This window comes from Myxine glutinosa, chromosome 6 (assembly GCF_964187855.1).
Source record: "Myxine glutinosa chromosome 6, kmMyxGlut1.1, whole genome shotgun sequence".
In the NCBI taxonomy this organism is placed as follows: domain Eukaryota; kingdom Metazoa; phylum Chordata; class Myxini; order Myxiniformes; family Myxinidae; genus Myxine; species Myxine glutinosa.
Genome location: NC_136266.1, coordinates 4,841,957 through 4,861,435, shown reverse-complemented (window position 1 = coordinate 4,861,435; position 19,479 = coordinate 4,841,957). Strand labels below are relative to the sequence as shown.

The 19,479-nt window shown below is 44.3% G+C and overlaps 1 protein-coding gene across 4 annotated transcripts in view; it reads left to right on the top strand.

The window, feature by feature from the left end:
• Nucleotides 1-19,479, top strand: part of LOC137429121 (mediator of RNA polymerase II transcription subunit 13-like) — a 302,240-nt gene that overhangs the window by 41,762 nt on the left and 240,999 nt on the right. For all 4 annotated transcript variants that reach the window (XM_078779570.1, XM_078779572.1, XM_078779571.1 and 1 more), the window contains exon 3: nucleotides 17,592-17,676. In XM_078779570.1, coding sequence (XP_078635696.1) covers nucleotides 17,592-17,676 — 85 coding nt within the window. The remainder of the gene's footprint in view (nucleotides 1-17,591; nucleotides 17,677-19,479) is intronic.

Below are 19,479 nucleotides of genomic sequence, written 5' to 3'. Positions count from 1 at the left end.
CACACACACACACACACACACACACACACACACACACACTCACACATACTGAAACGCAAAAGAAACTTACCACTTGTTTGAAATGTAAAAAATTGTAACAGTTCAAAATAAAACAAAGCAACAATTGCTAATTGAAACATTGGCATTTTATTGATGACATGTCAAGTTTTTGACCAAGATACACCATCTCATCAGTTTGTTCTACAGTACAGAACAGCACAGGGTGCAATGTCAATCCCCTTTCAATAGCGTGTGTGGCCACCATTGTTTTGGATACAGGCAGTGCATCGTCGGCGTATACTGCCTACCAGTCTTTGGATGGATTGCTGCTGGATTCTGTCCCACTCAGTTCTCAATGTCTGAAGCAGCTCTGCCCGTGCCCTGGCCCTGCCAACTACGCGTCTCCCAAGCTCATCCCACAGGTGCTCTATGGGATTCAGGTCAGGGGAGAGCGCAGGCCACTGCATGGTGTTGATGTTCTCGCCTTGGAGAAATGCAGTGGTAAAGCGAGCAGCATGGGGACGAGCGTTGTCATGCTGAAAGGTTCTCAGTTCTGGGTGGTCTAGCAGGAATGGCAGCAGATGATGTCGCAGGATGTTATCCACATACCGCTGGGCGTTAAGATTCCCATCCACAACCACCAGTGGCGTCCTGTACCGGCCTGATATGGCGGCCCACACCATCACACTTGGGCCACCCCACCTGTTGGCTTGACGCACGCAACAATCGGCATATCGCTCGCCAGTTCTTCTCCAGACACGCTCACGCCCATCAGGACTGTCCACACAGAACCTTGACGCATCGCTGAAAGCGACCTCGTTCCACTGCACCAAGGTCCACCGCTGATGCTGCTGGCACCATCTCTGTCGATTGCGGCGATGGGCAGCCGTCATCACGGGGCCTCTGTATGGTCTTCTGGCAGTCAGACCATAGTCATGCAGTCGTCTTCGTGCAGTATCATTGGAGATCCATGGGTTTGCACGCCCCGGAGTTTCTGCCGCAGTGCGGGATGCTGGACGGAATCGATCCCGCAGGTGACTTCGGACCATCTGCCTGTCCTGCCTTGCAGTGGTGACTCTTGGCCTCGCTGATCGAGGTCTGTCATCTGCAGAGTTGTGGAGGGTGTCTCTGTCCACCAGGGCCGATATCGTCTGGTGTGAACAGCCAAGGCGACGTGCCACCTCACGGTAGCTCAGTCCGCCTTACAGCATGCCCAGGGCACGCTGCCGTTGATCCCTTGACAATCGTGGCATGTTGATTGAAATGCCCATTTTGCACTGGCCTTTTTAAAGCCAATATCAAGACATCACGTGCAGCTCATTAAAATCATCCCGTACCCCTTGGCTAATCACTGACAGTCAAAACGGCTGTTCAACAGCTGTGCTATGAAGTGACCATTGAAGGTTCAAGTGACCATCCGTGACCGTTTTGTCTGAAAGTGAGGACACTATTGTCCACAAATAAGTTCACACATTTACTACACGCAGTGTTATTGTTGATATTTAAAGGTTTCAAAGGTGGTAAGTTTCTTTTGCGTTTCAGTATATATTATACAGACTTGGCATTTAATATGGAATATTTTTTTTTCCTTGACTTGGGTTTACTTTCTGAACTCAGTATATCAATCTGGTGAGTTTCTTTTACCCTTCGGTGATGTCTTTGTTGAAAGAACCATGTCACTGATTGTCTTTCGCAGCAAGAAGTCAATAACAGGATTATATCACAGGTGGTGTGACAAAATGTAAGGACAGGTACATTTGACGATTGGCTTCACAATCGGGTATATAAGGGTTGTTGCTTCTGTATTAGTGGAAAACAACTGCTGCACGTCTACAAAGGTTATTGCCGCTTCCTCTGGAGATGGTCCGTCAACTTGACAATGCTGTTTGTCATGGAGTGGTGGCTTTACGAAATTCTGGCATGAAACAGCGTGCTATTGCTCGGCAGTATGGCATCACTCAAGGTCAGGTGTCAAGGATCCTGAAACGAAAGGCTCAGCGGGGTGTCCCTACTCCAATACCGAGGCCAGGACGTCCACGCAGAACCACAAGGAGAGATGATCGCCAGCTGCACCGGTTAGTCTGCAATGGCCGTAACAAGTCAGCTAATCGGCTTAGGGCTGAGTGGCAGCAACTGACAAATGTGCCTGTATCCAGAAGGCTAGTCAACCAACGACTGGTTCAAGCAGGCTATCGTGCCAGGCGTCCCCCGAGAAAGCCACGCCTGACCAGACAACACAGCCAGTGCCGATTGCAGTGGGCCAGAGAGCACCGTCAATGGCAGCCAGGACACTGGAATCACGTGACCTTCAGTGACGAGTCTAGATTTCTGGTCTATCGTCAAGATGGCCGCGTCCGAGTGCGCAGACAAGTGCATGAAGCCCACAACGAAGATTGTATAGTGCCAAGAGTCCAAGCTGGAGGTGGTGGGGTGACCGTTTGGGCTGCTTTTCATGCAGTGGGCAAAACAGACCTGGTTGTTCTGAATGGAAACCTGAACCAGTTCAAGTACAGGGTCATTCTGGAAGAAACATTGCTTCCATTTGCTCGTGCAGCCTTTCGAGGAAACTTTGTCTTCCAAGATGACAATGCACGGCCTCATCGTGCTCGCATGATCCAACACTTTCTTGCTGACCGTGGTGTAGAGCATATGGAGTGGCCTGCCATGTCCCCGGATTTGAATCCGATAGAGAACTTGTGGGCAGAATTAACGTGTCAAATCGACAACTTGGACCAGCAGCCTACCTCTGTGCGTGAATTGCAGCAGGCTATTGTCACTGCATGGCAAGCGATTCCTGTCCAAACCTTGGCAAATCTCGTGTTCAGCATGCCTCGACGTCTACGTGCTCTCCTGAATGCTCGTGGGTGTTACACGACGTACTGAACTGTAATTTTACTGTTCGTAATCCCAGTCATAATTTAGCTTTTGTTTTTGTTGCAAAAAAATTTGGCTAATGTGCAAAATAAAGACATACTTCTGGAAAACGTACAGAAGTTTAACACAGTACTGTCCGTGAATTGAGTTCGATATCAGTTTACATCACTTTCAAGGATCAATTTATTTGCTTCGAAATGTCAAATGTGGTTTTTGTTTCTTTTAAAGGTCACATCAACAAAATCTAGAATAATTTCAACATAATTCCAATGAACTTTTGGTTCTAAGTCATCTTGAAAAGTAAGTTCACCCCCACAAAAAAAATATTGCATATTAAATGCCAAGTCTGTATATGTATGTATATATATATATATATATATATATATATATATATATATATATATATATACATATATATATATATATATATATATATATATATATATATATATTACAATACATACTAGCAGAAGTACCCGGCATTGCCGGGCGGGGGAGGAGGAGAGGAGGGGGGGGGGGGGGGGGAGAGGGGAGAGGGGGGAGGGGAAGAAGGGGAGGGTGTGGGGGTGGGGGTGCCCGGGGGAAGAAGGGCCCCTCCCCCCTTCCTTCCCCTCCCCCCTTCCCCTCCCCCTCCCTTTCTCTCCCCCCCCTTCCCCATCCCCCCCTCCCCCCTCCCCTCCTCTTCCCCCTCCCCTCCTCCTCCCCCTTAACACCAGGGGGGTTGACTCAGCCTGTCATCCTACCGAGGTCGGCAAATTGAGTACCAGTTCACTGGTAATTCCCTGTGTGCCGCAAGAGGCGCCTAACAGGGTTGGCGGCACGAACCCGGAAGTCGGAACTCATTGTCGTCAAATAAATGTAACATGTATGTTTCACTCTCTGTCACATGCCATTGGTCCCATGTCAATCGGATGAAGTTGAAAAATTAACATTACGAAGTTTCTCTGGGACGTACTGATTCCGAATGATGAAGTTGAAAAATTAACGTTCCGAAATACGCTAATTACGCTAACAGAAGCGCTGGCGCTGCGAAGCGCTAGAGGGAGCGCTGCACTCCCTCCCTTCGATTCCCTCCCTCTTCTGCTAGCGCTTCTGCGCTAATACGCAAATTTTAAAACCCGAAGTTTTTTAAAATTTAAGGTGTGCTGTAGTTGCTCTGACTCTGAGACGTACTGATTCCGAATATGCCTTTGGTTTTCTCTGCGATGAGTAGTTCTGGAGTTATAAGAGGACAAACAAACATACTTTACTGCTTTATATACAGTGATCCCTCGTTTATCGCGGGGGTTACGCTCCAGAACCCCCCGCGATAGACGAAAATCCGCGAAGTAGCAACCATATTTTTATTTTATTATTTATATATATTTTAAAGCTTTATGACCCTCCCCACACTCTTATTAACCTTTCCCATACTCTTATAAACACTTCCTATACTCTTAAACACTTTTTACACTCTTAAACATACGTAATTTTAACAACATATAAAATTCTAATGGGTACTCACCATTGAAGATACTGTAGCGACCCATGGGTTCCCCAAGCAAGACCAGCATCAGAATCTCCTTGCTCCAGCCGGTGACGTCACCGGCGGGGATCCGCGGCGCAAGTGGCTGGTCACGTGACCACCAAAGCGTGTCGCGCGTGCGGGTATAATCAGCTACACCTGTTGATCACGTGACCACCGAAGCACGCCACGCTTGAGAGGCGTGGCTTTCGGTTTCGGTTCCTGGTTGTGCTTTATAATGCAGCCCGATAAACGGGCTTTACAGTGTTCCCGAGTTGGTTTTGAGAATAAATATCTTCTCGGACGAGTTTGTGTCTTGCCCGTCATTTCGTCCGTATCAAGCAAGAGCCCCGGCTCTTCAATACTACATACTTGCGTGATGAAGATGATGATGATGATGAATTAGCTGTGCAGTACTGATGACGATGAAGGTGATGACGATGAAGGTGATGACGATGATGAATGTACTGCACAGCCAGAAAGAGCATTACAGTTACCCATTACATGGGTAACTAGCGCAAGTGGAAGCTGCCGCATCTGCGTTTTCCATACGCACGACTCTTTGTCTCTCCTTCTACTGTACACTATGTACAGTATTTTATTTCTTGTAATATGTTTTAATAACTGTATTTTTCTTATTTCTTTACGTTTTTTAATTTTTTATGCTAGAAAATGCTTATTTTACCACAAAAATATTTAAAATAGTAGTATATAAAAATACATTTATACCGCAAAATCCCGCGATATAGCGAAAAATCCGCGATATAATTTTACATATACTAGCGAGAAAAACCCGCGATGTACCGAAGCCGCGAAAACTGAACCGCGATATAGCGAGGGATGACTGTATATATATACAGTATATATATAAATATATATTTGCAAAACTTTCTGAAATCCTGTTTTGTCTTTGTCATTATGGGGTATTGAGTGTAGATTGATGAGGGAAAAAATGAATTTAAACGATTTCAGCATAAGGCTGCAATGTAACAAAATGTGAAAAAAGTGATGAATGTTGTTATATATATATATGTATGTATGTATGTATATATATATATATATATATATATATATATATATATATATATATATATATATATATATATATATATATATATATATATATATATATATATATATATATATATGTATCTACACACACATACATACATATACTGTATATGTATATATATGTATATATACATACACATTTAGTTCCAAAGAACTGCAGTTGGTTCCAAAGAACATCCCAACCACCACCACCAATCACAACTTTGGATATGGAGGAAGTTTATGGAGGCACGTCGAACGGTGTAGGTTGAGGTTGTGGGGGGTGGTTCTTTTCAGTCTAAAGGGGTCGTAACTGAGCACGGAAGAGAAATGGAGGTGTGTGTGTGTGTGTGTTTGTGTTGGAGGAGTGTGTGTGTGTGTGTGGGTGTGTTGGAGGAGTGGGTGGGTGTGTTGGAGGAGTGTGTGTGTGTGTGTGTGTGTTGGAGGAGTGGGTGGGTGTGTGTGTTGGAGGAGTGGGTGGGTGTGTGTGTTGGAGGGGTGGGTGTGTGTGTTGGAGGAGTGGGTGTGTGTGTGTGTTGGAGGAGTGGGTGTGTGTGTGTTGTGGAGGAGTGGGTGTGTGGGTGTGTTGGAGGAGTGGGTGGGTGGGTGTGTTGGTGGAGTGGGTGTGTGTGTTGGAGGAGTGGGTGGGTGTGTGTGTTGGAGGAGTGGGTGTGTGTGTTGGCGGGGTGGGTGTGTGTGTTGGCGGAGTGGGTGTGTATGTTGGAGGAGTGGGTTTGTGTTGCAGGAGTGGGTGTGGTTTTGCATGAATGTGTTTTTGTTTGAGTAGTGCATGTTGTAAGGGTGATGGTTGGTTGTTTTTTTGTTTTTGTTTTTTCGTTTTTTTGGTGTGTGAGTGAGTGGATGAGGGGCTGTTGATTCTGGGAGTGGAGGCAGTTTTGTTGTTGTAGTCTGTGTTCTCACTGGCTGGGGGTGGGGGTGTGTACGCATCCGGGTGGAGCTGCTGCATGTGGAGGCGTATGTGCCCCTGCTGGCCCACTTTGGCTGACCGTATCGAGGTTGAAGGGCCGAAACGGGATGATGCTGAGGACCTCAACTGAGGACCCGGTCAGTGAGGCAGACTTGTGACCAGGTGTGTTTTGAACATATATTTTTTTTCTATATATATATACTGAGCTATATATATATATGTATTCTATTCTATATGTATATTATATATTATTATATATGTATTTTCTTGAAAGAAAAGAAAACCTTCCCGACAGTCAAACATGGAGGAGGTTCAGTGATGTTTTGGGGTTGTTGTGATGCCTCTGGCACCGAGTACCTTGAATGTGTACATGGCTTCTTGAAATCAGTAGATTATCAAGGCATTTTGGAGCGCAATGTTCAACCCAGTATCAGAACGCTGGGTCTCTGTCGAAGGTCATGGGTCTTGCAGCAGGACAATGACCCCAAACACACTTCAAAAAGCATCCAGGAATGGTTCAAGAAAAACGCTGCACTGTTCTGAAGTGGCCAGCAATGAGTCCAGATCTGCCAGACTGCCAGTAGAGAGATTTAGGAAGCTCATTCATGGCTTTCGGAAGCGCTTGACTGCAGTTATTTTGTCCAAAGGATGTGCTACCAAATATTAAGTCTGGGGTGTCAAAAATTTTGTCAATGCCATTTCTTTTTATTTTCTGATTTAAAAGGATAAATTAAGTTCTGAATCAAAACTTTTTTCAAATAACTGACAATTTTATCTAAAAGTAAGTTGAAATTGACAAAAGTACTTCGTCTCAGCAATTCTTTATTTTACTGTTAATATTACAGTATTACAGCACCTTTTTTTTTTTTTTTTTTCCTGTGTGTATACAAGATCGAGGCTCGTGAAAGAGCTAACATAAATCACACAAAAAGTCAAACCGACACAAACCGACACACAAAACGCAAAATAAGGGGAGCGGTAGACAAGATGGGGAGAGAGGGGGAAGCACACAAACACAACATTTGAGAGCAGGGACATCGAGAGAACTGTGGGAGGGAGAGGGCTCGGGGGGAGGTGGGAGAGGTATAAAACACATGGACACTGCAAGGACTTCCAGGAAAGAAGTTGGGATTTCGAAAAAGTGTATCTGGGGTGAATTAGTGAGGGTAAAAAAGATCAATGTTTTGGATGGGGGAAGATCAGAGATGGTGGTGAACACTGAATAGCTCTTTTAAAGACCTGAAGGGAGGAGTGGGATTGAAGAGAGTGAGGGAGTTTATTCCAGAGGCGGGAGAAAAGATGAATGAAGGAGTGAAGGTGAGCAGAGAGTCTTGATTTTGGCAGTTTAACCATAAGAGGGTTGCTGACAGATCTTGTGCGACCTGTAGGAATATATGGGGGACAGAGCACAGAAAGAGCGGGGAGGGCAGGGGGCAAGGCTGGAGAGGAGTCGGTAGAAGACAAAGACCAACAACCTGTCTGCGGTGAGTGAGTGAAAGGCCCTCGGAGTTAGCTTCATCGCGGGAGATTCCAATGTTTCTGAAAGCTTTGGTTTCAACAGCGTGAAGATGAGCTAGGTGTGAGGCAGGAGCACCGGCCCAGAGGGGAGAGCAGTATTCCATTGAGCTGTGGATGAAAACCTTGTGTGTAGTGAGGATCTCAGGTTTGCCAAGGAAGGACTTCGCACGACGGAGGATGCCCAATCGGCAACTGGCTTTGGACGCCAGCTTGGAAATGTGGTTTTCCCAGGAAAGATCATGGCAGATCATGTTTTGATCATGTTTTTTTGTTTTGGACCATGTTTCAGGATTACTCAATTAGGTTGAAGTTCTGGACTGCAGTGGCCTGGCAGAGTTGGTCACTTTTGCATTGATAGTTTCCTTTTTGCTCTTGGGGAAGTGGTGCCTTGACTCACGCACAACTTGAAGGAGGAATTGTTTTTGTTTTTCTTTCTTTGTTATGATGGCATTATTATCTTCTTAAATTGGGGCCACATTGTCATTTAACACCTTTCTTTCAGAATGTCATTTACCACTTTCAAGTGTTCATTTGTCTATTTCCTCCCTGTAATCCTCTCCGAGCCTCCATGAGTCGGCATCAGAATCCAGAAAAGCAGCTGGAATTTTGAGGCACCTGAAGAAGTCCATTGTGTTCTTTATGACAAAGTCTTCAATTGACATGTCAGACTCTCTGATATTCAGCCAGTTGCGCTTTGGAGGTTTATCCATACCTTCCTTTTCATTAATGGTGTCTTTAGAATTGCTTGTTTAGAATCTGTGGATGCAGTTGAATCATAGAATGCCGAGTCAATGAGCTCCTCAATGATATACCATAGATGTCTGGCAGATTTTGAAAGAGCAGAATTCACTTTATAATTACTGAAGAGTTGGAGGGAGATTGGTCATTGCGATGAGCAGTAATGACATGAGCAGCAGTGAACCATGCCCTAATGTAGAATCGATCAACAAAGATGCAGATTCCACAGAGTCCTCTTGCGTCACGGTCAGTGAGCTTAAACTGTTTCTTAAACATCAGATTTTGAGGGCATATAATGCCTTGGCCATCCATATTGCATGATGTTGTGCTCCAGATGGTATAAAATGCATTCTACGAGGAGTTATGCCACCAAGAGTAGTTCACCATTTTCAGAATATCAGATACGAGTGTAATGCAAACCATACTTCAACTTCATTGAGCAATCCCTAAATGTTATATATTGCATGCCTAAATGTTATAAATCCCTAAATGTCCCTCAGATCGGCAGTCTGCAGCCACCTCACTCTCTGCCGACCAGGACAAAATCACAAACTGGTCAAACAAGTGGAACATGTCTTTCAATCCCAAAAAATCTCACATTCTCACAATTTCTCTCCAAAAAGACCATCTGGAAAACCCTCCCATCTACTTTCTCAACAATCCTCTTGAACAAGTTACATCACTCAAGCTTTTGGGTCTCACTATCTACCATGACCTTTCCTGGGAAAACCACATTTCCAAGCTGGCGTCCAAAGCCAGTCCCCGACTGGGCATCCTCCGTCATGCAAAGTCCTTTCTGGGCACTTCTGAGCTCCTCTCATTACATACAAAGCTTTCATCCACAGCTTGATGTAATACTGCTCTCCCCTCTGGGCTGGTGCTCCTGCCTCCCACCTAGCTATACTGCTCTCCTGCGATTTAGCTGATTCTGAGGGCCTTTCACTCTCTCACCACAGGCAGGTTGGTGGACTTTGTCTTCTACCGACTCCTCTCCGGCCTAGCTTCCGCTGTTCTGTCTGTGCTCTGTCCCCCAAATATTCCTGCAGGACGCACAAGATCTGCCAGCAACCCTGTTCTGGTGGAATCTACCGATGTCCCTGTTTTCTACTGTTGTGCTGGTGTGCTTCGCTCTCTCTTACCTTTTGTCTCCCACTCCCATTATTATATGTTTTATGTGTCTGCTTATGTTTTTGTGTTTAATGTGTTGGCTCTTACACGAGCCTCGATCTTGTACACAAAAAAAATAAATGTTAATCAATACGGATAAAATTTGGGGTGTGTTATTTATTTGTATAAAAACCACTGTTTAGAGGCCATTTTTCCCCGCAAAGCGGGGGTTGGCCTTTTCGGGGACCGTGGTTGTTGTTTTTTGGTCCCCTTTTTGAAGCAATGTTTTACGGCCGGATGCCCTTCCTGCCGCCAACCCTGTTTGTCGCCTTTTACGACAAGCAGGGAATTACCAGTGAACTGGTACTCAATTAGCCGACCTCGGAAGGATGACAGGCTGAGTCAACCCCCTTGGCGTTAATTCAGCGATCGACCGGGATTCGAACCCAGGATCCTTGGATCCTAAGCTGGCACCCTAGCCGCTAGCCCAACACCAGGGACTGCCCAACACCAGGGACTATTATTTATTTGTATACAACAACAACAACAACATGCATTTTAAGGCCATGTTCCCTGCTCGAGCGGGGGTTAGCCTTGCGGTCCCCATGACAATCTTCTCCATTTTGCCCTATTTTCTGCATCTCTCCTTGTTAACCCCCTTGCCCGCATTTCTTCTTCCACCATCTTTAGCCAAGTCTTTCTCGGTCTTCCCCGTCCTCTACTTCCTTCAACATTAACTTCCATCACTCTTCTCAACCAGTCACTTTCATCCTTCCTCAATACATGACCAAACCATCTCAACCTGTTCCTCTTCACAGCATCAATCACAGGCAATATTCCCATCATCTTTCGCAATTCATCATTTGTCTTCCTCTCTCTCAACGATACTCCGCACATCCATCGAACCATTCGCATTTCCACCCTTTCCAGCCTTCGTTGCTGCTCTACGTTCATTACCCATGTCTCGCTCCCATAAATCATAACACTTCTCACACATGCAGCATACACCTTTCCCTTCAGCTTCAGCGACACTCTCCTCCTCATCAGCACGCCACTCAGTTCCCGAAACTTCTTCCATGCACATCTCACTCGAGCAACCGTTGCCGAGTCTGATCCACCTTCTCCATTCAGCATGTCTCCGAGGTAGCAAAATGTTTTCACACCTTCCAGCTTCACGCCGTCTCCAAGATCCAACTCAACATTTCCTCCATCTGCAGCTCCCTCTGTGCACACCTTACATTTGAATGTAGCTGCCACACTGGTTAATGACCCTCTCAGACCACTACATTTTTGATGAACCCACTCAGCGCACATTGTACACTGAATGGAGTTCACTCCGACACCCTTCCTACACACAGCACAGGGCCACTTCCCAGTTCTTTCCACCTCACCACATGCTTTACCACTTGCCATCCATCACCTTTGTCTTTCCGATGTTCACCTTCAGACCTTTTGTCTCCATACATTCCTTCCACTTGTTCAACTTTTCCTTCAGTCCATCCATACTTTCCGCAATCAACACCAGATCATCTGCATACAACAACTCCCACGGTAAACCCTCCTTTACGGTCTGAGCCAGCACCTCCATCACAGCTACAAATAGTAGTGGACTTAGTACCGACCCCTGATGCACTCCCACCTTCACCTCAAACTCACCACTGTTCCCGTCCTTCGTCCTTACAGCTGTGCGTGCTCTTTTGTACATTGCCATCACTATTCTGATCAACCATTCCTCCACTCCTAACTTCCTCAATGCCCATGTCAATACTTTGCGTGGAACCCTATCGAATGCTTTCTCCAGATCAACAAACCCAAAAAACAACTTCTTCCTCTTATCCATGTACTTCTCCTGCAACTGCCTCACAATGAAAAGCGCATCTGTCGTTCCTCTTCCTGGCATAAATCCAAACTGCATTTCGTCGATCTTCACTTTCTTCCTTATCCTCCTCTCCAACACCCTTTCCAATACCTTCATTCCATGCTCCAATAACTTTATCGCTCGGTACGAGCCACACTCCAGAGGGTCACCTTTCCCCTTGTATAGAGGGACGAGGGTACTCAGTTCCCAATCCACTGGAATGCGGCCTTCTTTCACCACCAAATTACAGATCTCTGTCATTCTCTTCACACCCCAACTTCCTGCTGCCTTCAACATATCTCCCACAACTCCCGTCGGCCCTCCCGCTTTTCCACTCTTCATTGCTTTTATCGCTTCCTCAACTTCCTTCTCAGTTATCTTCTCTGCCGACTATTCAACTATTATTTATTTGTATATTCCAATAAAATTAGGGGATGGGGAAGGGGTGAGAGGGTGATAATCTGAAGTTCAAAAATATGAACTACTCTTTTATGTATATAGTTAAACTTGTACAGAAAAGCCACTGTTGTGAAATGCAAAAAAGTGTCCTTTCTTTCTCGACAGCTGGCCTTTGCAGATTTAGAGCATTCAAATCAAGTGTATTTCATATCACACATGCTTTTAACCCTATGCTTTATTATTACTATTATTATTATTATCATTATTTAATATTGAAGGCTCCAGTCACAGACTATATCATCCTCATCAAGGCCAGGTCTTGAATAAAAACGGCATCGATAGAAAAGCAAAGAGAAGAGTTTTTTGGAAGTTTTTGAGGAAGTAAAAAAAAAAAGCTTTTTGAAAAAGAGAAGGTTATAACTATTTGGAAAGACATGAGAAGGTAAACAATTGCAGAGTTTGGCAGTGAAGGGGAAGAAACAAATATCATAACGACCCACCCTTGTGCTGCCGATGGACACCCAATAATCATGCGATGTAGTGGCTTGTCGTGTTAACATGTAATTTTAACTTAAGCTCTTTATTGCTTGATTGTGTCAATCTTTGTTATTTTATTTGCTGATTCAAATTGATGTTGGGAAGCAGGGAGGATGCTTTTAGCTTGCATCATTGTGAGATTTTGCGATGCTTACTAAACAAACGCATTACCGACACCATGATGGGGATAACTCACTCTGTCATGGTGTCACTGAAAAGGGCCCGTTTGGTTTGTCAGGTTGGTCTTTCTTGAAGACGTAAATAATCATTGTCTGCTTTTCCATTTTGAACTTTGCACTTTGCCAATCACTCTGCCTGTAACTTTGCTTCCATGTCCATGCAGTTCTGCAATAGGGTGTTGTATCCCTTACTGATGGCAAAACTCCATCTCTATCAGTCTTGCTGTGTAGTCATAGATGGACTTTAGCCTGCTGTTCTTTTAGATGGTGACCTCTTTTTCTCCATCATCACTTTCCTCGTCATGAGGCTCATTTTCTTTTAGTCTGTGCTGGAGGTCCTCTAAAGTGGACATGGATGTACAATTGTAAGTGGTGGAGAGTCCAGAGTCCAAGGCAACAAGGTCTGCAACAGATATTTCAAGAGTGTTGCTGCACTGTGCTGACGGTTCGTCATTTGCAGTGTCCGCTTGTTCAGACATTTCACCATTCCTGGCTTCAATTTGACACTTCTTAAAGCATTTCTCCAGTAGATTGCCTGTCTACTGGACAGGTCTCCAGTAGTCAGACAGACGAGAGTAGACAATGCCTCTGTGAGTTGTTACTTCTGAAAGTCCAGTTTCAAAGTTTGGTTCACTCCTTGATCCATTGGTTGCATGAGGGAGGTTGTGTTGGGAGGCAGGAACTCACCTTGCAAATAATTTCCAAAAACAGGTGTGAATAGAAGATGCCGCACAGGAAAATGAAACAGCAACAAATACAGCCCCAACAATTGCAAAACAGACAAAATAAATATATAAAAAGAAATGTCAAGAAATATACACCAACAACCGGGAGAATGACAAAACAACAGGAAAATACAAAAGATAATTGACAGAGTGGGGATAGACAAAGAAGGCTCATTGGAATGGCGAAGAAGAGGTCAGCTCAACTGGGACGTTGAACGAATCCTAATAAATGCCCAAGATCCAGGACTGATGAAGCCAGTAGATTTGGATTTACTGATTTGGAAGCAATAGAATGGATTCAAAAAGATGGCGGGACTGAGTCAGACAAGTGTAGATTCTGCAAGACGGAAACAGAAAGTACTTGTCACCTGCTCTCAGGATGCAAAAAACTATTTTCAGAACAACTTTACACACAACAGCACAACAATGTATGCAAAGTGATTCATTGGCATATCTGAAAAAAATTAAACATCCAGTACCAGAACATTCATGGAAACACGAACCAAGGGCAATCGTTGAAAATGAGGACGTCATGCTCATGTACGACCTGATGATTCCATCGAGCGTGAACATAGAAAACAAAGCATTGCATCCGGACATTGTACTCAGGAACAAAAAGGAAAAGACAGCATTGATGATTGAGATATCGGTACCCAGCGATTTTGGCCTAAACAATGCAGAAATGAAGAAACTGACCAAATACCAGGACCTCAAAAATGAGGTCAAGAGATCGTGGAAGCTGAAGAGCATCGAAATTGTATCAGTGATAATTGGAGCAACAGGAATGATGAAGAAGAGCCCCACTGCGATTTAAAAAAACATCCCTGGGAATATTACCACAAATGAACTACAACTGGATGCAATCCGGGGTTCGGTGACGATCCTGAAAAGATAACTTGGAACAAAACTCTGAAAAAAGTGAACAGCTTGGTCCATCAACTGTGATCCCCTTACCGAAGAGGAGGTGGATACCTTCGGTCCTGGGAGGACTCCGTTCCACCTCCTGAAACCCGCAAATGGAGATAGCAACCAAAGACACACACATTGACCTTTGGATTGTCACATATGTGTTCAATGACCACATGGGGGGATTTCGGAGCCCCAGATCCTCGTATTGTGCTGGTTAGCCTTCTCCGATAAAAGCAAGCTTTTTCTGTGAACATGACCTTTTTCAGGTAATCTTCGTCATCCTCTATTTGACTGAGCATTTCCAAGGCAAACAAACGCCTTGCATTTGAGTCCTTCATTTGGTTTGAGTTCCTGCAGAATCTGCACCTTGTAGGCATAAAGCTTCAGTGTTTTATACACAATTATGTGTACAGTGGTGGTTGGTAGTCCCAGTTCTCTGGATGCAAATCCTGTGTACAGTGGTGGCTGGGAGTCCCAGTTCTCTGGATGTGCGTCAGATTGATTTTCTGGGACTTTGTTGAAATGATTCACGCATTCGTTCAACGGCTGCTGCACTTGTGCTTAGTTGACCGGTACTTTTCTGTTTCTGACAACTTCCTGTCTCCTTAAACCCCTTGTACGGAAATTACGCTAAACTTGTATGTCTGATTTAGTCTCGATGAACCATTCGGTGCACTGAGCTTTCTCCTGTGGAGTCGCCATTTTATTTTACATTAATCCACCAGATCTGAAAATAAAGAAAACTTTGAGTTTCTATATCGTATAAACCAAAGGTTATTGTTGTATCATTTGTGGTTCTATATATATTAACAGCCAAAGTTATCTGGGTCTTTTTGGAACACCCTGTACGATACACATTTACACTGAGAGAATTGGGGTCTTTTCCCACCCTGAACTCCCTACGCTGTAGGTTTGAAAATGTTTTCTTGCATCTTCATTTGCCAAGAGGTTTCCAACGTTGTGCACTATGATGTGTTTCCGACCGGGGGGGCCGATTCTATAGATGGACAGACAGACAGACAGACAAAAAAGACAACTTCTACACGGTCCATCAAAAGTCATGACTGTATTTCAAACTGCAATGTAGTCCCTGGTGTTGGGCTAGCGGCTAGGGTGCCGGCTTAGGATCCTAGGATCCTGGGTTCGAATCCCGGTCGATCGCTGAATTAACGCCAGGGGGGTTGACTCAACCTGTCATCCTTCCGAGGTCGGCTAATTGAGTACCAGTTCACTGGTAATTCCCTGCTTGTCGTTAAAGGCGGCAAAAAGGGTTGGCGTCAGGAAGGGCATCCGGCCGTAAAACATTGCTTCAAAAAGGGGACCGAAAAACAACAACAATCACGGTCCCCGAAAAAGGCCAACCCCCGCTTTGCGGGGAAAAATGGCCTCTAAAGGTGGTTATTTTATTATTTATAATGTAGGAAACATGAAGTATGTGGTCCTGAACATATACGATGGAAATGAAAGAACACATTTTGGAGATTGTTCACAATTTATTTCTTGAAAATAACATCCAGTGAGTGACCGCCATGGGCCTCCACACAAAATTGTGCATGCTGCACAACACACTCCATCACTGGTCCTAGTGTTTCCAACGGAATATTAAGGTTTTCTCTATGAATGTTGTCCTTTGGTTCCTGTAAAGTCTTGGGTTTTGGACTATATAACCTGTCCCACTGTCCTTTTTCATAATCTGACAGTGAATCCAAAACAGTGAAGTCTCAGAAATCTGCAGTTCATGCTATTGTCTTTACATGATTTATTTGGGGAGCGCACAATGTCGTCCTGGGCAGCCGCAATGTTTGCTGCAGTTCTCACTGACCTCGGATGACCTGACGTGGCCTGAGAGGGATTTTCCTCGACATCCGTGGGATTTTCCTCGACATTCGTGGGATTTTCCTCGACATTCGCAGGATTTTCCTCGACATTCGCAGGATTTTCCTTGACATTTCCGGATTTTTCTCAACATTCGCAGGATTTTCCGTGAATCGGGAACCGCCGGGAACCTATCCCCCTTTTGCCATTGAAATAATGCCCCCACATTTGCGGTTCTGCCATTCGCGGCATTTTCCAGGAACGTATCCCCGCGATTGTCGAGGTCCGACTGTATATATAGATACAAGAATGATTTGAAATACTGGAAACCACTGGGTGGCGCTATATGATACATATTTACGTGGAGAGAATTGGAGATCTTCCCCTCTCACCCTGAACCCCCTACTCTGTATGTTTTCTTCCATCTCCATTTTCCAAGTGGATTCCCATTGTATGCAATATGATGGAGATACTACTGGTGTGCTGATTCTATCCATGGACAGACAGAGAATGCAACTTTATATGTATGGATTAGGTTTAAGCATTTGGAATTGACCATTATACAATAACATTGTTCGAAAAATGGCAACAGCCAACCCACAATTCATACCAAGAACCACTCTTCGGATTTAAAATCATACAGAAAAAGTCAGACTTAGCCTCAGATAACATTATGTTTATGATTTATGAACACCTTTAACCCGAATGACAATGCCATTATAATATGATCTTGGCTTAACAGTATTTCCTCTTCATTTGGTCCATTCTACATACTTTCACCTAATGTGCTTACCTGTGCCCACATTAAGTTCTTGCTTGGCAAGGAAATATTATTGTAATTGTAGCTTTTGAAGTGACATCTGATTATTGCCTTTAGTTTTGGAGTGGTTTTGTTTTGTGTGCAACATTCCTGGTTACTTTTGGTTCTGCATTTGTTGCCACAAATTGGAGCATTGACCTCCCACTACTGTATGGCAGACATTTTGAGAGATGTAAGAATGCTGTCTTACCAGATGGAGTGTATTAGATAAAACCTGGCTGTGCTGGGATACACCCGTATTGATTTACTTTGTTCTGTATAAATCGCATCTGCCATGTTCCTCAAAATATCCATGCATTTCGATAAGACCGTTTCCTTCTGCCATAAGCTGACTCTGCTTAATTGAAAGGACTCTGTTGTGGTTGTTCCCTCGCTCAGGTTAGGGAATGTTTTACTTGAAACATAGCCTGTTGAAGTAATACACAGTAAAGGCTTCCCTTTCTAGAGGCCTAGTCCCTGTTTGCCCCCGCCCCTCCCCATCCCCCCCCCCCCCCCTCTGTTTGGCCACAATTTGTGTGCTTAGTGGTGAGGATAATCAATTCCTCTCGGTGAACAGGTGACTGGGCATGCCATGCGGTTTGACGGGCAGCAGCTTCCTAACCGCTTTTCTCATTGGCCTCTCCCCTGCAGTGGAAGATGAAGGCTCTTGGGATGGCGGATTGACTTATGAATGCCGTACACTCCTTTTCAAGGCCATCCACAACCTGCTCGAAAGGTGAGTGTGCTTCGAACCCCAGTATCTCGCATGCAAATCCATTGTCTGTTTCAACTTTATATTTTGTAAAAAAAAAAAAAAAAAAAAAAAGCCCAAAAAGGACTATGGTCAGAATTTGGTAGATTGTGTTTCTGTCAACATTATTGGCCCATTCCCCTGCTCAGTGGAAGACAGGGTGTGTGTGTGTGTGTGTGTGTGTGTGTGTGTGTGTGTGTGTGTGTGTGTGTGTGTGTGTGTGTGTGTGTGTGTGTGTGTGTGTGTGTGTGTGTGTGTGTGTGTTGTTTCATGGTGTGGTATGTGTGGTGTGTTTTGGTTGTTATCTCCATATGCGCGTTTCAGAAGGTTGAACGGAGTCCTCCCAGGTCTCAAAGTATTCACCTCTGTTTCAGTGACTATAAATAGCCCTTATTAGCCCTGCTGCAGCACGTCAAGTGTTGTTTTTAATCGCTCCCGTATTTCTTTGTTACCTCTGTCACCAAAGGGGAATGGAGGTTATGTTTTCACCCCTGTTTGTTTGTTTGTTTGTTTGTCTGTCTGTGAACAAGATATCTCAAAAAATTGTGCGTGGATATGGACGGAATTTGGTGAAGAAGATGGGTATGTCACCAGGACGAATTAATTCGATTTTGGTGAAGATCTGGATCTGAGATTTTAAAAATAATTCCTCACCCTGGAGTGATCGGGCAAAAAACGATATATAGCACGATATCTCAAAGATGTGGACAGATTCAGACAAATCTTGGTGGACAAGTTGGGTGTGCGACAATGAAGAATTGAATCGATTTGGGTGAAGATTAAAATCCGGATCCGGATGTGAGATTTTCAAAAAAACAGTATTTAGCACGATATTTCAAAAATTTGTGGATGACTTGTGACAAAACGAGGTGAATGATTTGGTTAGGCGACAAGAACAAGGCGATTCGATTTTTGTTCAGGACAGGATCCAGATCTGGCCTATCAGTTGGATATAAAACATAAACTGTTCAGCCTGGCGGAGGTATGCTCTCTACCGAGTGTCGTTCTAATTTATCATTGAACTTCAGTGTCTCTGTCCAGGCCATAACAATTTTACTTATTGAGATTTTGTCATAAAATCTTCAACAAAACCTTATAATGAGAAGATGGAGAAAGAACATAAATTAATAAAATGTACAATTTATTTTAACTGCCATTTTCATCAAGTTTAATTCGATAACAAAGCGGTTGTGGATGGGTTTTGCAGTTAGAGGCTTTTTTTTTGTTTTGTTTTGTTTTTGAATACAAGGTCTAGGCACATAGAAGATGTAGGAATAGGATCAGGACACAACATAGCAAATGGAAGAGCAGGAGAAAGGAGAAATACCCAATAGGGCGGCGGGAGAAAGTCTACGGAGACGGGCAACCCGGAGTGCAAGTAACGATGAGGGGTAAGGGAGTGAGAGCAAGAGATGAACAAGATGGATATGTTAGCAAGGTTTTGGGAGGGGTGGGGGTGGTTTAATGGGTGTAGAAAAGATTGTGCTTTTGGATGGGGGATTACTTGAGGTAGTGGTGAACAACTGTCTTGAAGACCTGGATGGAAGAATTGGATTGAAAAGAGTGTGTAAGATAGTTCCACAGGTGGGAAAAAAGAGGAACTAGAACGGGCACTCGGTAGAGCGCATACCTTCACCGCAGCTACTGTTCTGTACTTGGCATGGGAGTGTAGGGAACAGAACAACAAAAATACGATTTTGACCTTTTCGTGACCTTGACCTTGACCTTTGACCCGATTGCTCCCAAAATCTAATCAAATGTGTCCCGTATAATAACCAATCATCCCAC